An 18,281-nucleotide genomic window follows, 5' to 3' on the forward strand; every position below is an offset into this window, starting at 1 on the left:
CTTGTCTCGTTGTCTGAGCTGTAGCCACTCAATGTTGGAAATAAATCATCTTCACTGATATTTTCAAAACACTTTATTCAGTAGAAGAATTTTAATCGGAATTCAGTATAATTTCTAGTACTTATTTCCCACATAGCATTTCTCGCTGTTTTCCAGACATTGTTGACATTTTGTGACTGGGTTTGTTGTGTGTAATTCCATAAATAACTGGCAGATGGTACAAGGGACCATTACTTAGACACTAGTTAGACACTTAGTGTTGCAATATCAGATTATCAGCAGTTTTGTAGACTCAGTAATTCAAGTTCAAAGCTCAAAATTTGCATTTACATACCGGTACCTTCATACTACTCAAAGGGTTAAAGAGGTCCTCAAAATGTTTGCAAAATCCTAATTTTATTCTGCCACCTACCCGTGAAAAATAATTAAATTTACTTTAAGTAGACCAAGTCATCGGCAACCAAACCCGCTTCATGTTTGCAAAGCAGAAGTTGCTGTGATAAATTTTACTATCAACGTGACTGCCACCAATTTCGCCAAAATGCGCCTGTGGAAGGGTTGTGGGTAATTCACTGACCAGGAGACAGACAGGTGTACTTGAAAACACCACACAGGTGCCCAGTTTTATTTTGAAGGGTGCCTTATTTCTTTTTAGCCCGCAGATGGCGCTGTAGGTCCGTGGTCTGATTTACCAACGATGGTAAACAGAACCACGGGCATACCAAGCGAGGGTACACAATACTGGCGCGCTTGCAGGTGCTTCGAAACAATAATTCAAAACAGAAGGCACAAAGAAACAGGGAAAATAAAACAGTAACAAAACTATAAAGAAAAGGTGCTGCACTCTGCAGCAATATCCCGGTCGCCGCTGCCCGTGCGACCCGGATCACCATCCTACGCTGCCGACTAATTAGCCTGCTCAGCTATACTTTTAAGGGGTCTGCCCAAGGGTTCCCCACTCTCACTGTCTCGCTCTGAACCTCCGTTCCGTTCTCTCCGACTGTTCTCGGTCGTGGACCAGCGCTTCCACACTCTCGGTGCGTTTAAAAGGGCAGACCTGAGGAAACAGCAGAGCATTTTTTGTAGGGCTAGCAATCTCCCAAGACTCGCCTCTCAGCCATTCAGAGAGGGGGGGAAAGTCCACACACCCACTTTCCCACCTCCCCGTGTCACTGCCATGACTCACAGGCGGTTGTTGGATGACTGCCGCCCTCTTCCTGCAGTACTGTGAACACGCCAGCAGAGTCGGCACAGATCTCCCCCTGCTACAGTGCCCAAACATCAAACTGCTGCTGTTTGCAAACTGTTTAACCAACTAACTCTGAACTTGGTAGGCATTATCCTGGGGACAATGGAATTCAAATGTGGCAAAATTGTGTTCTTTTGTAAAACTGCCTTGTTATTGTCTTCTGACAAATGTCAGCTTTATAAGTTAATATGTTGCGTGAAGGATGTCTCTTATTGTATAAGAGCTGTCATATCGTGCAGTTTGGGTGAGAGGACCGTGAAGTGGAGCTTAATTCCATTTCTGTTTATGAGACTGCCCCGCTTGTACAGACTGCCGTCACTTCGTCTCAGGGAGAGATAGTCAGAGAGTAATTTTGCTAGTTCTTCATTGAGTATAACTCGAAAGACTAAAGTTTTGCCTTTCTAAAAACAGAAATCTTTTAAAATGAACAGCCCACGTTTTAGATTTTGTGGGGGATTTTTTTGGTCGACACTCTGTCTAGTAAGCTAGTGTCCTTAGGTTTTGGTGTTGAAAAACATCTATTACTTTGCTTCCAATTATATTGGTCCTTTGAACTTCTCTACTAGCCTAATGTGTGTGATCATGAAATGGGCTGAATGAAAATGTGTATTTAATTTACTGCATTAACAATATTATGTATTCATTCTTCAGTAGATTTAAAATCTCAAAACCAGTCTTATGTTGAAAAAGATATTTAAACAATTCATATAGCACAGGAGACAGCAATTGTAAGTTGTGCGTTTACAACGCAAAAGGGTGTTCAGTAACACTTGAACTTTTGAGCGTTGGTTGTGAGGGGTTTGAGTGTAACTGTAACAAACCTAGGGCCTGTTTCATAAAAGTGACTTATGCTGAGTCGCAGGCACATGACAGATAAAGATTTGGGTTTTATAAAACTTTCACAGGGCTGCGACGTCTGAGATTTTGACTTAAATTTGCGACAGCCATACAGTAACTGTAAGTAGCAATTTTCATCAAAAATCCTGTTTTGGGACATACTGCTCATACAACTAGCTGGCTGTCGATATTGCTGTATATGCATCCTCGATGCATGTACAGACTCAGAATTAGTGTTTTATTGCCAAGAAGGGAGATAACAACTAATCTTACGGTGGTCAAATGTATTTTATTAATCAGTTTTATCCTAACAAAGATTTTGAAACAAACAAAAAAAAAAACAGTAAAAAGCCTTTTAATATATAAAATCATCTTATTGTTAACCGGAAGTCCATCTTGGATTTACTGTGCAGACTGAATATATATGTATGTGTGTGTGTGTGTGTATATATATATATATATATATATATATATATATATATATATATATATATATATATATATATATATATATATATATATATAATTTGTATATATATATATATTGTGAGGGAGTGCACATTCCAGAGCAAAACTGGTCAGCTGAGAGGCCGTGGCTGTAAGAATGCACACTCCATCTGGGTAAAAGTTGTGGTGATGGTTTCAAAGAAAACTAAAATAATAAAATGTGAAGACAACATAGACCAACTGGGTAGTAACAAACTGTGAAATAATGTAATGGGTTTAAAAGTAAAATTACAGTTAATAAATTAATATAAATGGGTTCCCATGAATTGATGTATTAGGTTAAATCACAGACTTGGATTTATGTTATGTTTTGTTGAAAATAAGGTATGTTAAAAAGGATATATGAAGACTTTAAGACCCTGGGAAGCATACCAATGTCAAGGGTGAGCATCAATTGGTCTTAATTGTTTAACTGTTAATTATCCCCTGCACCTGGTTGTCATTGTAAATTAGAGCCAGGTGCAGGGTATTTAAAGGTGGCAGCCAGTCTGTTCAGGGCTGCTGGTGTGGGAGTAGCCCGGTTGATGGTGATTTCAATCGAAACAAAAAGGTAGTGTGGAAAAGCCTTCTTTGTTTGGTCAGTGTGTGTTACAGGAAAACAGCTTAGCTGTCCTGTTTTAGTGAGGTTCCTGTGTGTAGTAGTTAGAGCTCAAGAAAGAGCTAGCTGTTTGTTTATTTTTTTTATTTCTGTTTATTAAAAGTGCGCGTAACCATGGTAAAAATCAATTTCTGGGTCCTGGGTCCTGAACTAAAGGGGCAATGAACCTTGAATTACAAAATTCATTACAAATATATATATTTGTTGGGGGGGGGGGGGGTAGTTAGGATAATTAAGACAATAGCAATACCTGTTGAAATGAGGGAGGATAGAATCTGAATTACTGGCACTGCACACCGGCAGCTAGAGTGGTACAAATATGTAACATCTGCAACTGTAAATGTGAAGGATATTTTTGTTGTTCAAAAATAAATAAATAAATCAAAACTTTCAAACCCTTCCGGGGTCCCCTGAGTGCGCGGGCCTGTGTGCAGCTGAACTTGCTATTGCTCTGCCACTGCTCCATAGGTTCAGTAATTCCATCAGCAGATTAAATGTATGATTAATAGAAAAATAAACAAAGGGAAAGAGTGAGTGAGTAAACATCATTTTATTTATTTATTTATTTTTATGAATTGTCTCAGCCAAACAGTTTCAGAATAGTCAGGTATATGCATCACAAACTAGCCAGGGTGGTTGAATACTTTGAGTCACTGTACAAATACTTTTTTTAGTGAAATGATTAAATTTTTTACTGGTATACTGATTCAACTATTTTCTACTTAGTTTTCAGTGTGCAAGGAGCTGCAGCTTCCTCCCAGTGAATTTTCTTGTTTGGCTGATTTGGTTGCCATATCATGTCCGAGTAATGCTGGAGATGTTGCCCCTGTACAGGTGAGTCCTACAGTTCTCTAGCATTCTCTGTGGCTGTAAAGCCTCCTTGTTAGAGCAATTCTTTTGGGGTGTAAATGTTAGTTCCCTTTCAAGTAAGGAATATTAACCATTACAAAATGGGTGTTTAAGACACCTGAACTAAAAAATTATACCAAAGATTCTCGCTAGAACAGGGTGGCGCTGCTGAGGCGCCGACCCGCAACCTTAAAACAGCAGCGACCCCTACAATCGTCGCCATTTTCTTTTTTCAGCCGTATATTTATTATATGTAAGTAAGTAAATAAATATAACTGTTTTGTGGACCGATTGGTTTCACCACTTTCGTTTCCAACGGTGTGTACATATGATTTTCATTCTTACAGAGGTATGTATTGGAAAATTCTGAGCAGCTGTTGTAAGTGTTCCTTGCTGTTTTAGTACTGCTTATGTGATTTATTGCCCCCGATCTTGCTTGCGAGTTTGAAGTTACTGCTTTGGTACAGAGTAAGTACACATGTAGGTCTCGAGCGACGGTACCCAGTGACTTATCTACACAGAGTGCCTAATGCATTGTGCAGGTACTAGTAAACAGTACAAAACAGAAAAAAACAAACCACTTTTTAGTGTATTGCACACAATTGCACAGCATTGTTGACATGTCTTGGTTCCATGCATGTACCACTTGCAAGGCCAAGCTGCCTGCACAGGACGGTCACATGGTGTGCATTGTGTGCCTTGGACCCGACCATGCGCAGAAGGCTTTGACAGACATCTCTTTGTGTGATATCTGTGCATCGTTCAAGAAACATACTTTCGAGAACCAAGTAGCATGTCACTCTATGGAACAATCCCTCATGCCTACGCAGTGCTCGGCATTTGCGCACTCCACCAGTGAAGCTGACTCCCCTTCTTGTGATCCTGTCCAGAGAGAGACAGTAGAAGTCAAGCTAGGAACAGCCCTATATTCAGCTCTACCTCCCATTCCTCATCATCTTCCTACTGTTCCCCCTCACCTTCCTCCTTCTTCAAAGCAGAGGAGGAAGAAAACCCATCAATCATGTTTGGCAGGCAGGGGGCAGATCGACAAGATCTGGCAAGCAGTCCTTGCGGAACTGCTGAGAGAGCAGTCAGCTCCGCCGTCACTGCCAGTAGTGTCACAGAGTGCTCCATCTGCACCCTTGCAGACAGTGACTGATGAGATAGATGACATGCTCTCTATCGCTGCCTTAGAGGAGGTGGATGATCAGCTGGTCCTCCCATCAGATGATACGGATTCTGACATGCCAGTGGCACAGCCTTTGCTTTTGACCAAAATTATGCTTTTATGTAGTGAGTGACTGCAGTGTTACAGGTGCCCTGGCCTGCAGCACAGACTGAAGGGCGCTGTATTTATGAGGAGCAGCCAACAGTTCCCCTGCTGCCCCTTCGGTCCACCCGGACTTCCTGTATGAGTTAGTCTACCTGGCAACACCCTGCCCCGTCTGTGGCGGTTTCCCGTTCAATGGATGCACTGTACAGGGTTTCTGGTGCTGACAAGCTGGGTCTTGCCCACTTTCCATCAGTAGAGGCCATCCTTTGGACGCAGCATGTCCAAACAAGCAATGCAGAGTGACCTGAGGTCATTTTCAAGAAAGCATATACAGCTGGTGCTTTCTCTGCTAGGTTGGGAAGCTACAACAGCATCCTTGTAGCTTACCAGGCTCACCTTATCGGGTCCATTGCTGACAGTTGCGCTTGATCTCAAGGAACCTGCTCAGACTGTCCAAGCTTAATGGACAAGCTATAGGCAGGAACCTGGCAGCGTTGGTGGCTGCACACAGACAGCTGTGGCTGTTGCAGGCATGAGTGCTGGACGGGGATAAAACAGTCTTCCTAGACGCACCCATCACCCCAGGCCACACATGTGGCCTGGCAGTAGATGAAATGCTACAGCGGTCACAGAGAACAAGGGAGTCCATCAGGGAGTTGATTCGCCTTCTCCCAAAGTGCCCACCCCCACCACGCAAGCCTGCAGCACAATGGCACCTTAGGTCACAGCTGGCGAAGAAGCCAGCACCACAGGCTGCTGCTGGCCCTGTCCGGAGACAGCCTGCTTCCGCTTTCTGTAGGGGCAGGCGTGCTTTTAAGCGCCCTGTGCCTAGACAACAAGCAAAGCAGCAGCCTTAGGATATTGCTGCCACAGTCCCAGGGATTTTTCTCCAGAAGCCACTTGGATTCTGGAAACAGTCCACAGATCCCTGGGTGCTCAACACTCTGCAAACTGGTTACTCGCTTCAGTTCCAACACGGCCCAATAACAACTGTCACAAACCTTCAAGCTGCCGCTCAGGAGGCTGAGGAGGTTGCAGCTTTGCTGCAAAAGCGGGCATTTGCATAGTAGACCCCCTCAGCAGGAACGGGGGGGTTCTTTCTGGTGCCAAAATGGGATGGCGGCCTGAGACCAATCCTGTATCTCAGACAGGTGAATCTGTATCTCAGTCGAATAAAGGTTCAAGATGCTGTCTTCGCAACAGTTGTAGTTCATCAGGCTAGACGACTTGTTCACCATAGTGGACCTGAAGGACTCCTATTTCCACATCCCAGTAGAACCAACGCCCAAGAAATACCTGAGGTTCGCCTTTCAGGGAACAGTGTACCAGTTCTGTATCCTACCGTGGGTCTCTCTAGCCCCACGCGTTTTTACGAAGTGCATGGAGCCTTTACTAGCTCCATTGAGACTCTGAGGCATCAGAGTCCTCAATTATCTGGATGACTGACTTAGAAGGGGTGTGGCAGCCACTTCACTATTTTAGAACTGCAGGCAGTGTATCTTTTCTTGCAGGAATTTTTGGAGCAGGTTCAGGGGAGACAAGTGCTCACCCTCATGGACAACACGACTGGTTTCCTACAAAAACCACCAGTGCGGCCCACAAACTTCTGCTGTGGGCACAAGTGAACCTCCTCTCACTCCGGGCAGTTCACCTGCCGGGGGTGATCAACTGGGCTGCGGACCTCCTCGAGGGGGATCCCCAGCGGCGCAGTGTGGACTCCATCGGGACTCCATCCCAAGGTTGTCAGCCTCATTTGTGAGAGATTTGTGAGAGAAAAAGTAGGCCTATTTGCCTCTTGAGTCGACACACTGCCCCCTGTGGTTCTCCATTAAAGGGAAAAGGAGGACTAGTGGGGATTGGCATACCTGTGGCCAGCACGTCTGCTGTATATGTTTCCACCACTTACGCTGCTCCTGTTGTGTCTGGAGAAGATCGGACAAGAACGGACCAGGGTGCTCCTACTGGCCCAGGAGAGTCTGGTTCTCCTCCCTGATGCAACTGCTGAATGGCCAGCCGTGCAACGCGACATGCTCAGTAAGGCACAAGGCATTCTGTGGCACTCCAACCCATCGAGCCTGTAGCTGTGGGTTTGGTCCCTGAACGGCTACATTTGAGCCGTCCGGGGTTATCGAACAGGGTGGTTGACACCCTGCAAAACGCCAGGGCAGCCTCCACCCATTCTCAAAATGGGTACAAGTGGGGCGTGTTCGAGATGTGGTGCTTGTCTCGTGGGTTTGAACCCACGACATGCCCTGTGGCAGTCTTATACTGCAATTTTTACAAGGCCTTTTTGATGAGGGGAAATCTCCTTCTACTCTAAAGGTCTATGGCAGCCATTTTGGTATGTCATGTAAAAATCGATTCAGTCTCCCCAGGAGCTCATTTCCTGGCGGGGCAATTTTTGGAAGGCACTTAGTGGCTTAGGCCACCGGTGAAGAATTTAGTTCATCGCTGGAGGTTTAGTGTTAAACAAAACCTCCATTTGAGCCCATGCATTCAGCTGAGCTCAAATTCTTGTCTCACAAGACAGCTTTCTTGCTTGCCATCACTTCTGCTAAACGGTTGAGTGAAATGCAAGCATTTTCAACCTCGAAAGCTTTTCTAATTTTTTTTAGAGGCCAGAACGAAGGTCATACTTCATACTAACCCAGCTTTCCTGCAGAAGACCATCACGGTTTACCATATTAATCAGTAGGTGGAATTGGAGTCTTTTCATCTCCTCCCTCCTTTCCAATCTGACAAGGAGCACCAGCTTGATATGCTTTGCCAGTGCGACAGATAACATACTATGTTCCCAGGGACAGGCTCTGTCTAAGCAGCGTCTATCCAAATGTTTAACAGGCACAGTACAGACTGCGTATGAACTAGCTAATTTGCCCCCGCCTGAGAAGCTCACCGGCCATTCCACCAGAGGTCAGGCGACTTCATGGACGTTGTTCCACGGTGCTTCTATCTAGGACGTATCCAGTGCAACGGTGTGGGTTTTCTCACATATGTTTGCCAGGTTCTATAGGCTGAATGTCGTGGACCCATAGGATCCTGGTTTTGGCAAAAGAGTATTGAGGGCAGCTTCCCAGTCCACCCTCACGTCGCAACATTAGAGGTGAGTCAATTTTAATGTTATGTCACAAAAGTAGTTACTAGCTTGGGTTGTATACCATGTCTTTGTGACAGCGTATACTCACCCATTTGTGATAATAATAATATGCCCTACTTGAAAGGGAATGTTACTATCATAATCAGGGTAGCGGCGTTCATGGCCGTAATCTTGAAGAAAATGGCGCCAATTTTTATGGTTGTGGAGCGGAGCCTCAGCAGCGCCACCCTGCTCTAGTGAGAATCTTCGGTTGAGAGTTTTTCAGTTTGGGTGTCTTTTAAAGGGAAACCCCCTGTTTTGTAATGGTTAATATTCCTCTTTCAGGGAAGCAGGGTTATGATAATAACCCAATGTTCTTCTAACACATGTTTGCTAGCAGTGATTAGTATAGAAATTGACTAAAAGAAGTCTTGGCATCCAGTGCTATCTACCTTACTGAGTTTGAATCTCCTCCCCAGTGTCTTGAAAATATATATTTTAAATTGCAGGCCATTTCAGTAATGGCTGTCTCTCGGGAAGGAACTGCTCGTTACTGGCCCAATCTGGCACATGAGGGCAGCTACTCTGATACAGCTGTAGACCTTTGTGGCAACCTCGGCAACTTCCTAATTGCTTTGAAGGTAAGTTAATCTTTTTTTAGAAAATAGAAGAAAATCTATCTGTAGTATTGCTCATGTGGAATTGCTGTGCTTTCTTTTTTTTCACATTTTATTCTACAAAATATTTATTTTTCCCTAGGGAAGTGGATTTGTATTGTCCTCCTCCAAAAATCATCTAGTGCGGCTTGGTCCAGACAGTTCTGGAAAACTCCAGCAGCGCACCTTGCAGCAGGGGCAGGGAGTCCTGTCAGGAATCGGACGCAGGGTTTCCAGCCTCTTTGGTATGCTGGCTACTCCCACTGATGTCACAGTAAGTCTTTCAAGCAGATCATTATGAATTGTACTTTGTGATTTTACTGATATGTCCAATGATAATTTAAACATGCAACAAAATACATACCAGTCATTCTGGGTTTTCAATAAGTTTTGAAGTATGTGGCACTTACAAGGTAGTAGGGGGCTCCAATGTCATCAGGCCCATTGGCACATTTTTGCATGGTTTAAGCATGTGTTAGACCTAGTAGTGGTCTGGTTGTAGTTTTTGACAAAGTACTCCATTCGTGCAAGGAAGGAGCTTTATTTCAGCACTGCCCACAGCAGCGATCAACAAGAAGATACATTTACTTTAGTATCATCAAGGCCCCTGCAATACAAGACTGGCTGGAAAAAGAAATGGCATTTGCTAAGAAAAGCTATGAATAATCTGATGCAAAATTTTCTTTCGCTCAAATTTAATGTACCCCTATGCTTTAAAGTTATACAGAATAGTATGCAAAACTGTATGACCACCCCACTATAAATTACCTTTGGAAGCTATAAATAAACTGGAATGTAAGCATTTTAGTCTGCATTTTATAGATGTTGAGTGCACAGCTATCTAGGAGAGCAGAAATAGATCCACCCCCTCTGTTTCTCCATAATAGGAGGCGGGGACCCACTGGTAACAGAAGCCTTGGCACACCAGTGGCCGAGGCAACTGTTGCATGCCTTCCCACCTCTCGCCCAACTCCCACTGTCGAGAAAATTGGGCAGAACAGGGTCAAGGTGCTCCTAGTAGTCCCTCATTGGCCCAGGAGAGCTCCCGAGTGACCAGCTGTAGAGACTGAGCAGATCGCTGTGCTTGGGCAGTCAGTCACTGGGAACTTTATGGCATTTAGGCCTATCAAGCCTGCAGCTGTGGGTCTGGCATCTCAACGGCTGCATATCAAACGTCTGGGGATTTCTAATAGGGCAGTGGCCCTCAAAGTCATGCCCATGAAGCCAGGCCGTCGTGCCTGTGGTGCTTTTGTTGGAAAACGTGTTTTAAAGCTTTCTTTATTTTCCCACGTTACGACTCGCCAGAAATGTGTTCTCGACCCATAATTTAATAACAGCTGCCACGGGCATGATGGCCTGGCTTCGCGGGCACGACTTTGAGGACCACTGGTCTAGATGAAGACATTTCTGAGTCAACATAAATACATAGTCTTAGGTCTTTTTCATAGTTTCCTCCTTCAATTTCAGTATCTCTCATACAATATTTATAATGCACTTTTTTATTGCCTGCGTGCAGTACCGTACACTTTTCTCTATTAAATGTCATTTGCCATGTGTCTGCACAGTTCTGAATCTTGTCTAGATCATTTTGAATGACCTTTGCTGCAACAGTGTTTGCCACTCCTCCTATTTTTGTGTCATCTGCAGATTTAACAAGTTTGCTTACTATACCGGAATCTTAGTCATTAATGTAGATTAGGAAGAGCAGAGGACCTAATAATGATCCCTTTAGTACTCCACTGGTTACCCTGCACCATTTTGAGGTTTTTCCTGTAATCAGTACTTTATGTTTTCTACATGTTAACCACTCTCTAATCCATGTACATGTGTTTCCTTGAATCCGTACTGCGTTCAGTTTGAGAATTAATCTTTTATGCAGGACTTTGTCAATAGCTTTCTGGAAATAAACCATATGTTATATGCTTTGCAATTATCCATTCTCGATGTTGCATCTTCAAAAATCAAGCAGGTTAGTTAGACACAATCTCTTTTTCTAAAACCATGCTGACTGTCTCCCAGGATACTATTACCTTATAGGTAATTTTCCATTGTGGATCTTTTTATAGTTTCCATAAGTTTCCATATAATAAGTCAGGCTTATTGGTCTGTAGTTACTTGGTTCGGTTTTGCTTCCCTTTTTGTGGATTGGTATTACGTTTGCAATTCACCAGTCTGTCGGTACAACCCGTCTCAAGAGACTGTTGCATGATCTTGGTTAGCAGTTTGTAAATAACTTCTTTCATTTCTTTGAGTACTATTGGGAGGATCTCATCCGGCCCTGGGGATTTGTTTATTTTAAGAGCTTCTAGGCCCTTTAACACTTCTGCCTCATTTATGCTAAATTTATTTAAAACTGGATAGGAACAGGTTGACATGTGGGGCATGTTGTCCGTATCCTCCTTTGTAAAAACTTGTGAAAAGTAGTCATTTTAATATTTGCTATTGTTTTTTCTTCATCTATGATTTTGCCATTTGTGTCTCCTTAAACATTTAACCTTCTCTTTGAATGTTCTGTTGCTGTTGTAATATTGGAAAAACATTTTTGAATTGGTTTGAGCCCCCTTAACAATGTTCATTTCTATCTCTCTCTTGGCCTTTTACTTCCTTTTTGACTTGCGTTTGCAGTTCCGTGTACTCTTTCTGTGTACTTTGTTTTTGTTCCCTTTTTAAATGCTCTGTAAAATGTCTTTTTTCACTGTTTCTACTTCTGTTAGTCTCTGTTTCATACCTTCATAGTTTGCCTTTCTAAAATGGTAAACCTTGGTTTTAGTCATTACCTTTTGGGTTTTAAAAATCACTTCAAATGAGACCATGTTGTGGTCTGAGTTTGCCAGTGGTTCTCCTGACCTCTGTTTTACTTATTCTGTCTTCGTTATTTGAAAAGACTAAATCAAGGCATGCCTCCCCTCTAGTCAGTGCCTTGACAAGTTACGTTAGGAAGCAGTCATTTGTCATTTCCACCATTTCAATTAACGCACAAGTCAGCCTCTTGGTTACATTTCATACTTGAAAGGAAACGTTAGGTTATTATCATTACCCTGGTTCCCTGAAATAGAAATGCAACCATTAACCTTCAAGGTCGCTGTCCATGATTACATCAGGCTTGAAGGACAAATGACTTTGAGGTCTGTGAACGGAGTGCTTTTTTCCTTGGGGACGTGCCATGACTGTGTCACAGGCTTGTCAAGCAGCTTTGATATATCATATTCAGGTTCTGCGTCAAAAGGTAAATACCAATACTTTAATGGTTGCACTTCTATTTCAGGGAATCAGGGCTATGATAATAACCTAATGTTTTCATATCTGCTACTCTTGCTCCTGTGCCAAGTGCCCCTACAGCTACTGGTGTCTCTTTTTCCTTCTTTCTTTCTTTCTTTCTTTATTTTAACACTTCTATATCTCGGATCTATACACAAACAAGAATACTGTGATCAGTGGTTTAATCCGGGGAGCTTGCAGAACAGTGAATAAAATGTGATGTTCAGGGGATGGAAGTAGAACTCTATAAGCAAAGACAAGTCAACTAGTGTAGATAGAAAGAGATACAATCAGAGTACATTTTGTCCATCACAATTGTTTTTTCTTTCAAGGAAAGTACACCTAGATTACCGTTCATGGTCACTTTAATACTTGTATTATTCACAAATTAAATAATTTAGAGTTAGTATTTTTTCTTTTTTTAATTTTTGTTTTTATTCCAGCTCCACAGCCTGCTTTGGGATAAAGAGAAGGATTGCCTGTATACCCTAACTAGCAGCAATGTTAATAAATGGGAAGTCGATGAAAACTCAGAGCGGCAGGTATTCAGCTGGGACATAAGCAGAACCCTCAAAGAGAACATTGCTGATGCAATCTGGGTAAGAACCTGTTTCTTAACAAATACTATACTTGAAAAGAATGTACTATATACAGAAATACCAGGTGTATTTGTTACAGTAGAACCTGTTATCTGATCCTGTACGATAAAATACCCTCTTAACGGATGGACCGCTGGCATTTGTCATTTACACATGCTGGTACCAATTGAACAGTACAGATGGAAACTGATCAATGCACATGTTATTTGTCTAAAACAGTCCATTCAACTCTAGCAGGACAGTTGCATATAAAAACCAGACGCTAGAAAAGGTAAGAGTAATGCTGCAGACCTGGATGCAGTCAAATACTGTGCGTTTTGGAAATGCAGTTTCACCTTTACATGCTAGCTGTCGCTAAGTTCACATAAAACAGAATAAGAAAGCGAGGGATTAATATAATTACTGTACCATTAAAACTGAAATGTTTTTTCACATCGCTGACATTCAAAAACAATTTGTGTTTGTGAGCAACAATTTTTTTTTTTGTGTGCAACAACTGTTTTTTTAAGTCTGTTTTGTAAATTGTCAAACACTGTTACAGTGCTTTGTTTTTAATACTTTTGCAGTAATTTTACTGATTCTTTGTATAGTATAGGTGCAGTACTGTACTTTGGTGGGATACATTGCTGTACCTGAATTTGTTAATTTTTTCTAATGCCTTGGCATTGTTAAAGCAGCTACAACGTATAACCACTCCCTCCTGAGATACAATATTTTCACATATCCGATGGATCCTTGGAACCAATTTAATTGAATATGACAGGTTCTACTGTATTATTACACAGTTGTAGTGTGCATATCCTTTGAATTTTTAAAAAAAAATATATATAAAACATTCAGCCATCAACCTTATTTAGCGTCCAATTTGAGCCCAGTTGCATATCGAAGTTAACTAAACTTCTGTGTTCTTGTGCACTTCCTGTATGGCTACCAGGCCCATCTGTAACATTGTTCTAAAATTCAAAACAATCAGATGGTGCCCATTTCTTCCCATATATTTTACAACATGTACAGCATAGATTGGATTTGTATAAGGATAGTTATGATAACACTATTTAAATTGTTGCGTATTGTTAAGTATTATTCAAATAAACTTGCAGTCAAAATTGTGAATTGCATTATTGAGAGGTCAAACTTGATTGGAAACAGGTGCGCTTTTCCCTTTCAAGTATGAAATATATTCTATAACACAGTGGGTTAACCTATTATGCCTGATTAAACTGGACACTTCTACCAAAGCTGCGTCTTACACCCATGACATCAGCACGTCCATTAACTCTTTGCAGTCCATTTATTCCATGCTTGTCAGGCGTGTCAGGTCCAGTTTATTTTCACACGCACTGTTTATTTTACACATGCTGTTTTAATTTTTTTTTTTCAAATTAAAATCGGTTTAAAGGGCACTGCAATGCTAAGCGACAGCTGTACTGCATCTCCAGCCAAGCCCCACCCAGTGTTCACTGCATTTTTCACATACCTCTTTATAGACGTGCATACTGATAAATCCTCTCCTGATCACTCGTTTTATCACCAAACTCCTCAATAATGCGATCCAAGTCATTATTTTATTACTATAACATCTCAAAAAGCTCTGCATATGTCCGTGATATTCTTTGCGCGCTGGATGCGGAAGCAGCTACCTACTTTTTTTGTCTGCTTATCTCTGTATGGCGCAGCTGCCAGCTCTATTGCTCGCATGCCCCTTTTTTTTTCGGCTTCATTCGGCCATTAAATGGTTTTCTCTGCATGCGCCCTATCCAAACGTGGTTCAATCGCAGGGTGAATCACCCCCTCTTGCAACTACATCTCCGCCTGTATAAAGGCTGTCTCATGGTGGAAACAGCCAGCTTGCCTATGAGGGTGTGGTGTTGCGCAGTATCGGCAGATGAGAGGACCACGGACGCCAGGCATGATCACCACAGACACCTGCGGCTTAGGCTGGGCGCTGTGCGGAACGGACGAGGAGCGCACGGCAGCCCTCCCAGGGGGGGGCTCCACAAATGTCCTAAAGCTGTTGGCAGTTTTTCTGGCCTTACAGAGGAGCAGGGGAGACACATGTTGGGATGGACAGCACAACCATGGTGGCTTTCATCAACCGCCGGGGTGGTCTGTGCAAGCCCCGTCTCCATCGAGTGGATACAAATGGGGTGTGTTCCAAACTTGGTGTTTTGACACATTGGGTTGATCCCACGACTTGTCCCATGCTAATCATTCTGCAGTTTTTGCAGGACCTCTTTGAGTGTAAGTCCCCCTTGACTCTGAAGGTTTACTTGGCGGCCATCTTGGCTTGCCATGTTAAAATTGACTGTGACCCCAGGGCTCGTTTTCTGGCAGGCCAGTTCCTGAAAGGGGCACGGAGGCTTCTGACTCCTTTTGAAGGACAAAGTTGCTCAGTGGTGGTTAAACGTGGTGCTGTGTGCACTCAGAAAAACCACACTTTGAACCTCTGCGTTCTACAGAGCTTAAATACCTGTCTCTAAAGGCAGCGTTTTTACTCGCCATCGCCAATGCTAGACGTATGAGTGAGATGCAGGCATTTTCAGTGGCAAAAGCTTGTTTGTTTTTTGCGGAGTCTAGACTAAGTTCATGCTCTATACAAATCCAGCCTTTGTGCGCAAATGCCTATCGACCGTCCATGTCAATCAGTCTGTGGAATTGGAGGCTTTTCATCCTCCACCATTCCAGTCAGATGAGGAGCGTCGGCTCCATACACTTTGTCCAGTTAGGGCACTAGCACATTACGTTGACAGGACAGAAAGTTGGCAGCAGTCTTAGCAACTGTATGTTTTGGAGCTAAGAACCAAGGTCAAGCTCTGTCCAATTGGATCGTGGGGACAGTCAAGATTGCTTACGAGCAAGCCAACTTGTCCCCTCCCAAGAAGTTCACAGGTCATTCCACCAGGGTTCTTGCTACCTCTTGGGCGTTGTTTCAGGGTTCATCGGTCTCTCACATTTTGCAATGCAGCAGTATGGGCCACTCCTTCACACCTTCACAAGGTTTTACAGGCTTAATGTCCTGGATCTTCAGAACCCTGCCTTTGGAACCAGGGTGCTGACAGTAACATTCTAGCTGATTTCAGAAGTGCATAATATTGCGTTCTGTGGACGTTACTTGTGCAAGCCATTGAACTTGCCAAATTGGCTTCTGCAGTCATGTCTTTGCGATGTTTTGGGTATACTTGCCTATTGTGCAAAGGAATACATTTCATACTTGAAAGGGAATGTTATGTTATTATCATAACCCTGATTCCTGGAAATAAAAATATATCCATTGCAATTCTTTAGTCGCTACGTACACTATATGCAGTAGGCTGAAGAAAATGTATGGCACTGAGCTCAGTCCTGCACAGAGCTTTGTCTCGACGTGCTGACGCCGCGGTCATAAAATGTATCTTTGGTAGAATGTTCAATTAAATTGGGCGTAATAAGTCACTCATTGTGTAATGGATGCATTTCTATTTCAGGGAACTAGGGTTAGTTATGATAATAACCTAACATTTTCTAGGGCTGATGGTAAGGGTTTTATCAATTAATTATCAATAACCTGTCAATTCTTACTTTAACAACGCCAATCAGTCTTCAGTTCTGTGTAATAGTATATGACCTGTGTTTAATCTCTAGGGTTCTGAAAGCAATTATGAAGAAATTAAAGCTGGTGTCAATGTTAAGTACCTGGATTTACAGCTTGGCCAGTAAGTCTGAACCTAGTTTCTTGTTTTATGGTTTTCAGGAAGTGTTGATGGTGGTTCGGTTTTGATCACATGCCAGTATTGATAACTTAAATATGATTTACTAATGTAGAGCACCAGTTTATGTATTTGTGGTGCTCCATATTTAGGACATTTTTTGGTCATGCTTTATTTTAAGGGCTGTTTTAAACACCTGATTTAATTTGCTAAACATTACTACCGTAACAATTAAAACCGTTTTCAACAAACAAACCGATTTTTTGGATATTGGTCATTCACAGGGCTCTGGGGTTTGATTGATCATCAATAGGGCTCTGGTGTTTGCAGTTTTAGCTGGCCTATTATATATTATTTACTAACAGTTAACAAAAAATAAATAATGTACATTTAACATGTACATTTAAAAAGAAACGGCCCATAGTTATGCCAGCTACTGCTATGGTATAAATGATATGTTATTAAAGCAAAGTTCATTTGGATTTGAGAAACACTGAAATTATTATCAATTTTTCTACCCTTATTAACTTGTGTGTCTCATCTTGTTTAGTTCAGCTTTTCAATTCTAAAAAGTTTTCCTAACTTTGAAACGTGGTACAGCATTATCTGTCTGCATGTATTATAGACCCCAAACTTTTGTGCTTGACAGATGAGGCTAACCACTTTTGTAAAGGTTTTAAAAATCCAACAGTGCATGTTAGTCTCTTTATTTCTATTGACATTAAGTAATAGCTATTATAGCTAATAGCTAATATTGACATCTGCTGCTGTTTATAAATCTAATAGATACCCCAGTATGTGTTAATCGAAGAGTTACCGTCTGTCAGCAATTTATAGGGGTAAAGTTTTTTGAAAGTCAAAAAGGTATATAAGCTAAACTGCTCAACAACATGTGGGAGCAAAGACAATTTGATATCACTTTAGCCACACCTAATTCCACCATTCTGTAAAAATAATGAAAAAGTTAAATGCATACACACACACACAGATTTTGTTTGAATGTTAAGCCAGCTATGATGGAACTGTATGCAATTGTTAATGCCTTCTGTTATATTGCAAGGGATGGACTGGTAATTCTGGCAGCAGCATGGCATCCAAGAGACACCCCCTGTGTGGCTTACTATTCCCTCGTCACAGTGGAGGACCAAGGTTATCATATGTCTGATGAGCTTTCTGTGGAAGTTACAAAGTACAACCCTCCTTTTCAGGTACACATTTGTAATCCTGTGGGGGAAATTGTGTGTGTGCCACATGTTCTAGTTATACTTTGAGAATTTCACATGCAATGTTGTTTATTTTGTTTAACTCTTTTAGTGCTGCATGCTATTTTCTTTTCTTTAAAGCCTAAAGGTTATTTGATCACTTTTATGCCCACAGGGATTTTTTTTATTCAGTGTCTGTTAATTGCCATTGTTTTGGTTGCATCAAAACACAGGAAGACTGATCAAGTATCTGAAACAGAACCAGATAGTTAAAATAATATCTAATGAACCCATCACATATCCTGTTTAACATGGTAACATACATATTGTCTGACATGAGTATGAAAATGAGAATTTTGTGCTGATTTATTCATAAAATGCCACGATCTGTAATCAGCATTTCCCTGTCATTATCACCAGGTATTATTTGTTATCATTATAATATTATCTGTCATTCCCAGTGACACAGGAAAGCTGTAACTCAAACAGCT

The 18,281-nt window shown here is 42.0% G+C and overlaps 1 protein-coding gene across 1 annotated transcript in view; it reads left to right on the forward strand.

Moving 5' to 3' along the window:
* The window catches only part of nup133 (nucleoporin 133), a 121,762-nt gene that overhangs the window by 20,116 nt on the left and 83,365 nt on the right, over positions 1-18,281 (forward strand). Inside the window, exons 4-9 of the mRNA XM_041252798.1 lie at positions 3,918-4,025; positions 8,899-9,030; positions 9,149-9,319; positions 12,747-12,902; positions 16,524-16,594; positions 17,649-17,796. Of these exons, the coding sequence (XP_041108732.1) occupies positions 3,918-4,025; positions 8,899-9,030; positions 9,149-9,319; positions 12,747-12,902; positions 16,524-16,594; positions 17,649-17,796 (786 nt within the window). The remainder of the gene's footprint in view (positions 1-3,917; positions 4,026-8,898; positions 9,031-9,148; positions 9,320-12,746; positions 12,903-16,523; positions 16,595-17,648; positions 17,797-18,281) is intronic.

The sequence above is a fragment of the Polyodon spathula genome, chromosome 6 (genome assembly GCF_017654505.1).
Source record: "Polyodon spathula isolate WHYD16114869_AA chromosome 6, ASM1765450v1, whole genome shotgun sequence".
NCBI classification, from domain to species: domain Eukaryota; kingdom Metazoa; phylum Chordata; class Actinopteri; order Acipenseriformes; family Polyodontidae; genus Polyodon; species Polyodon spathula.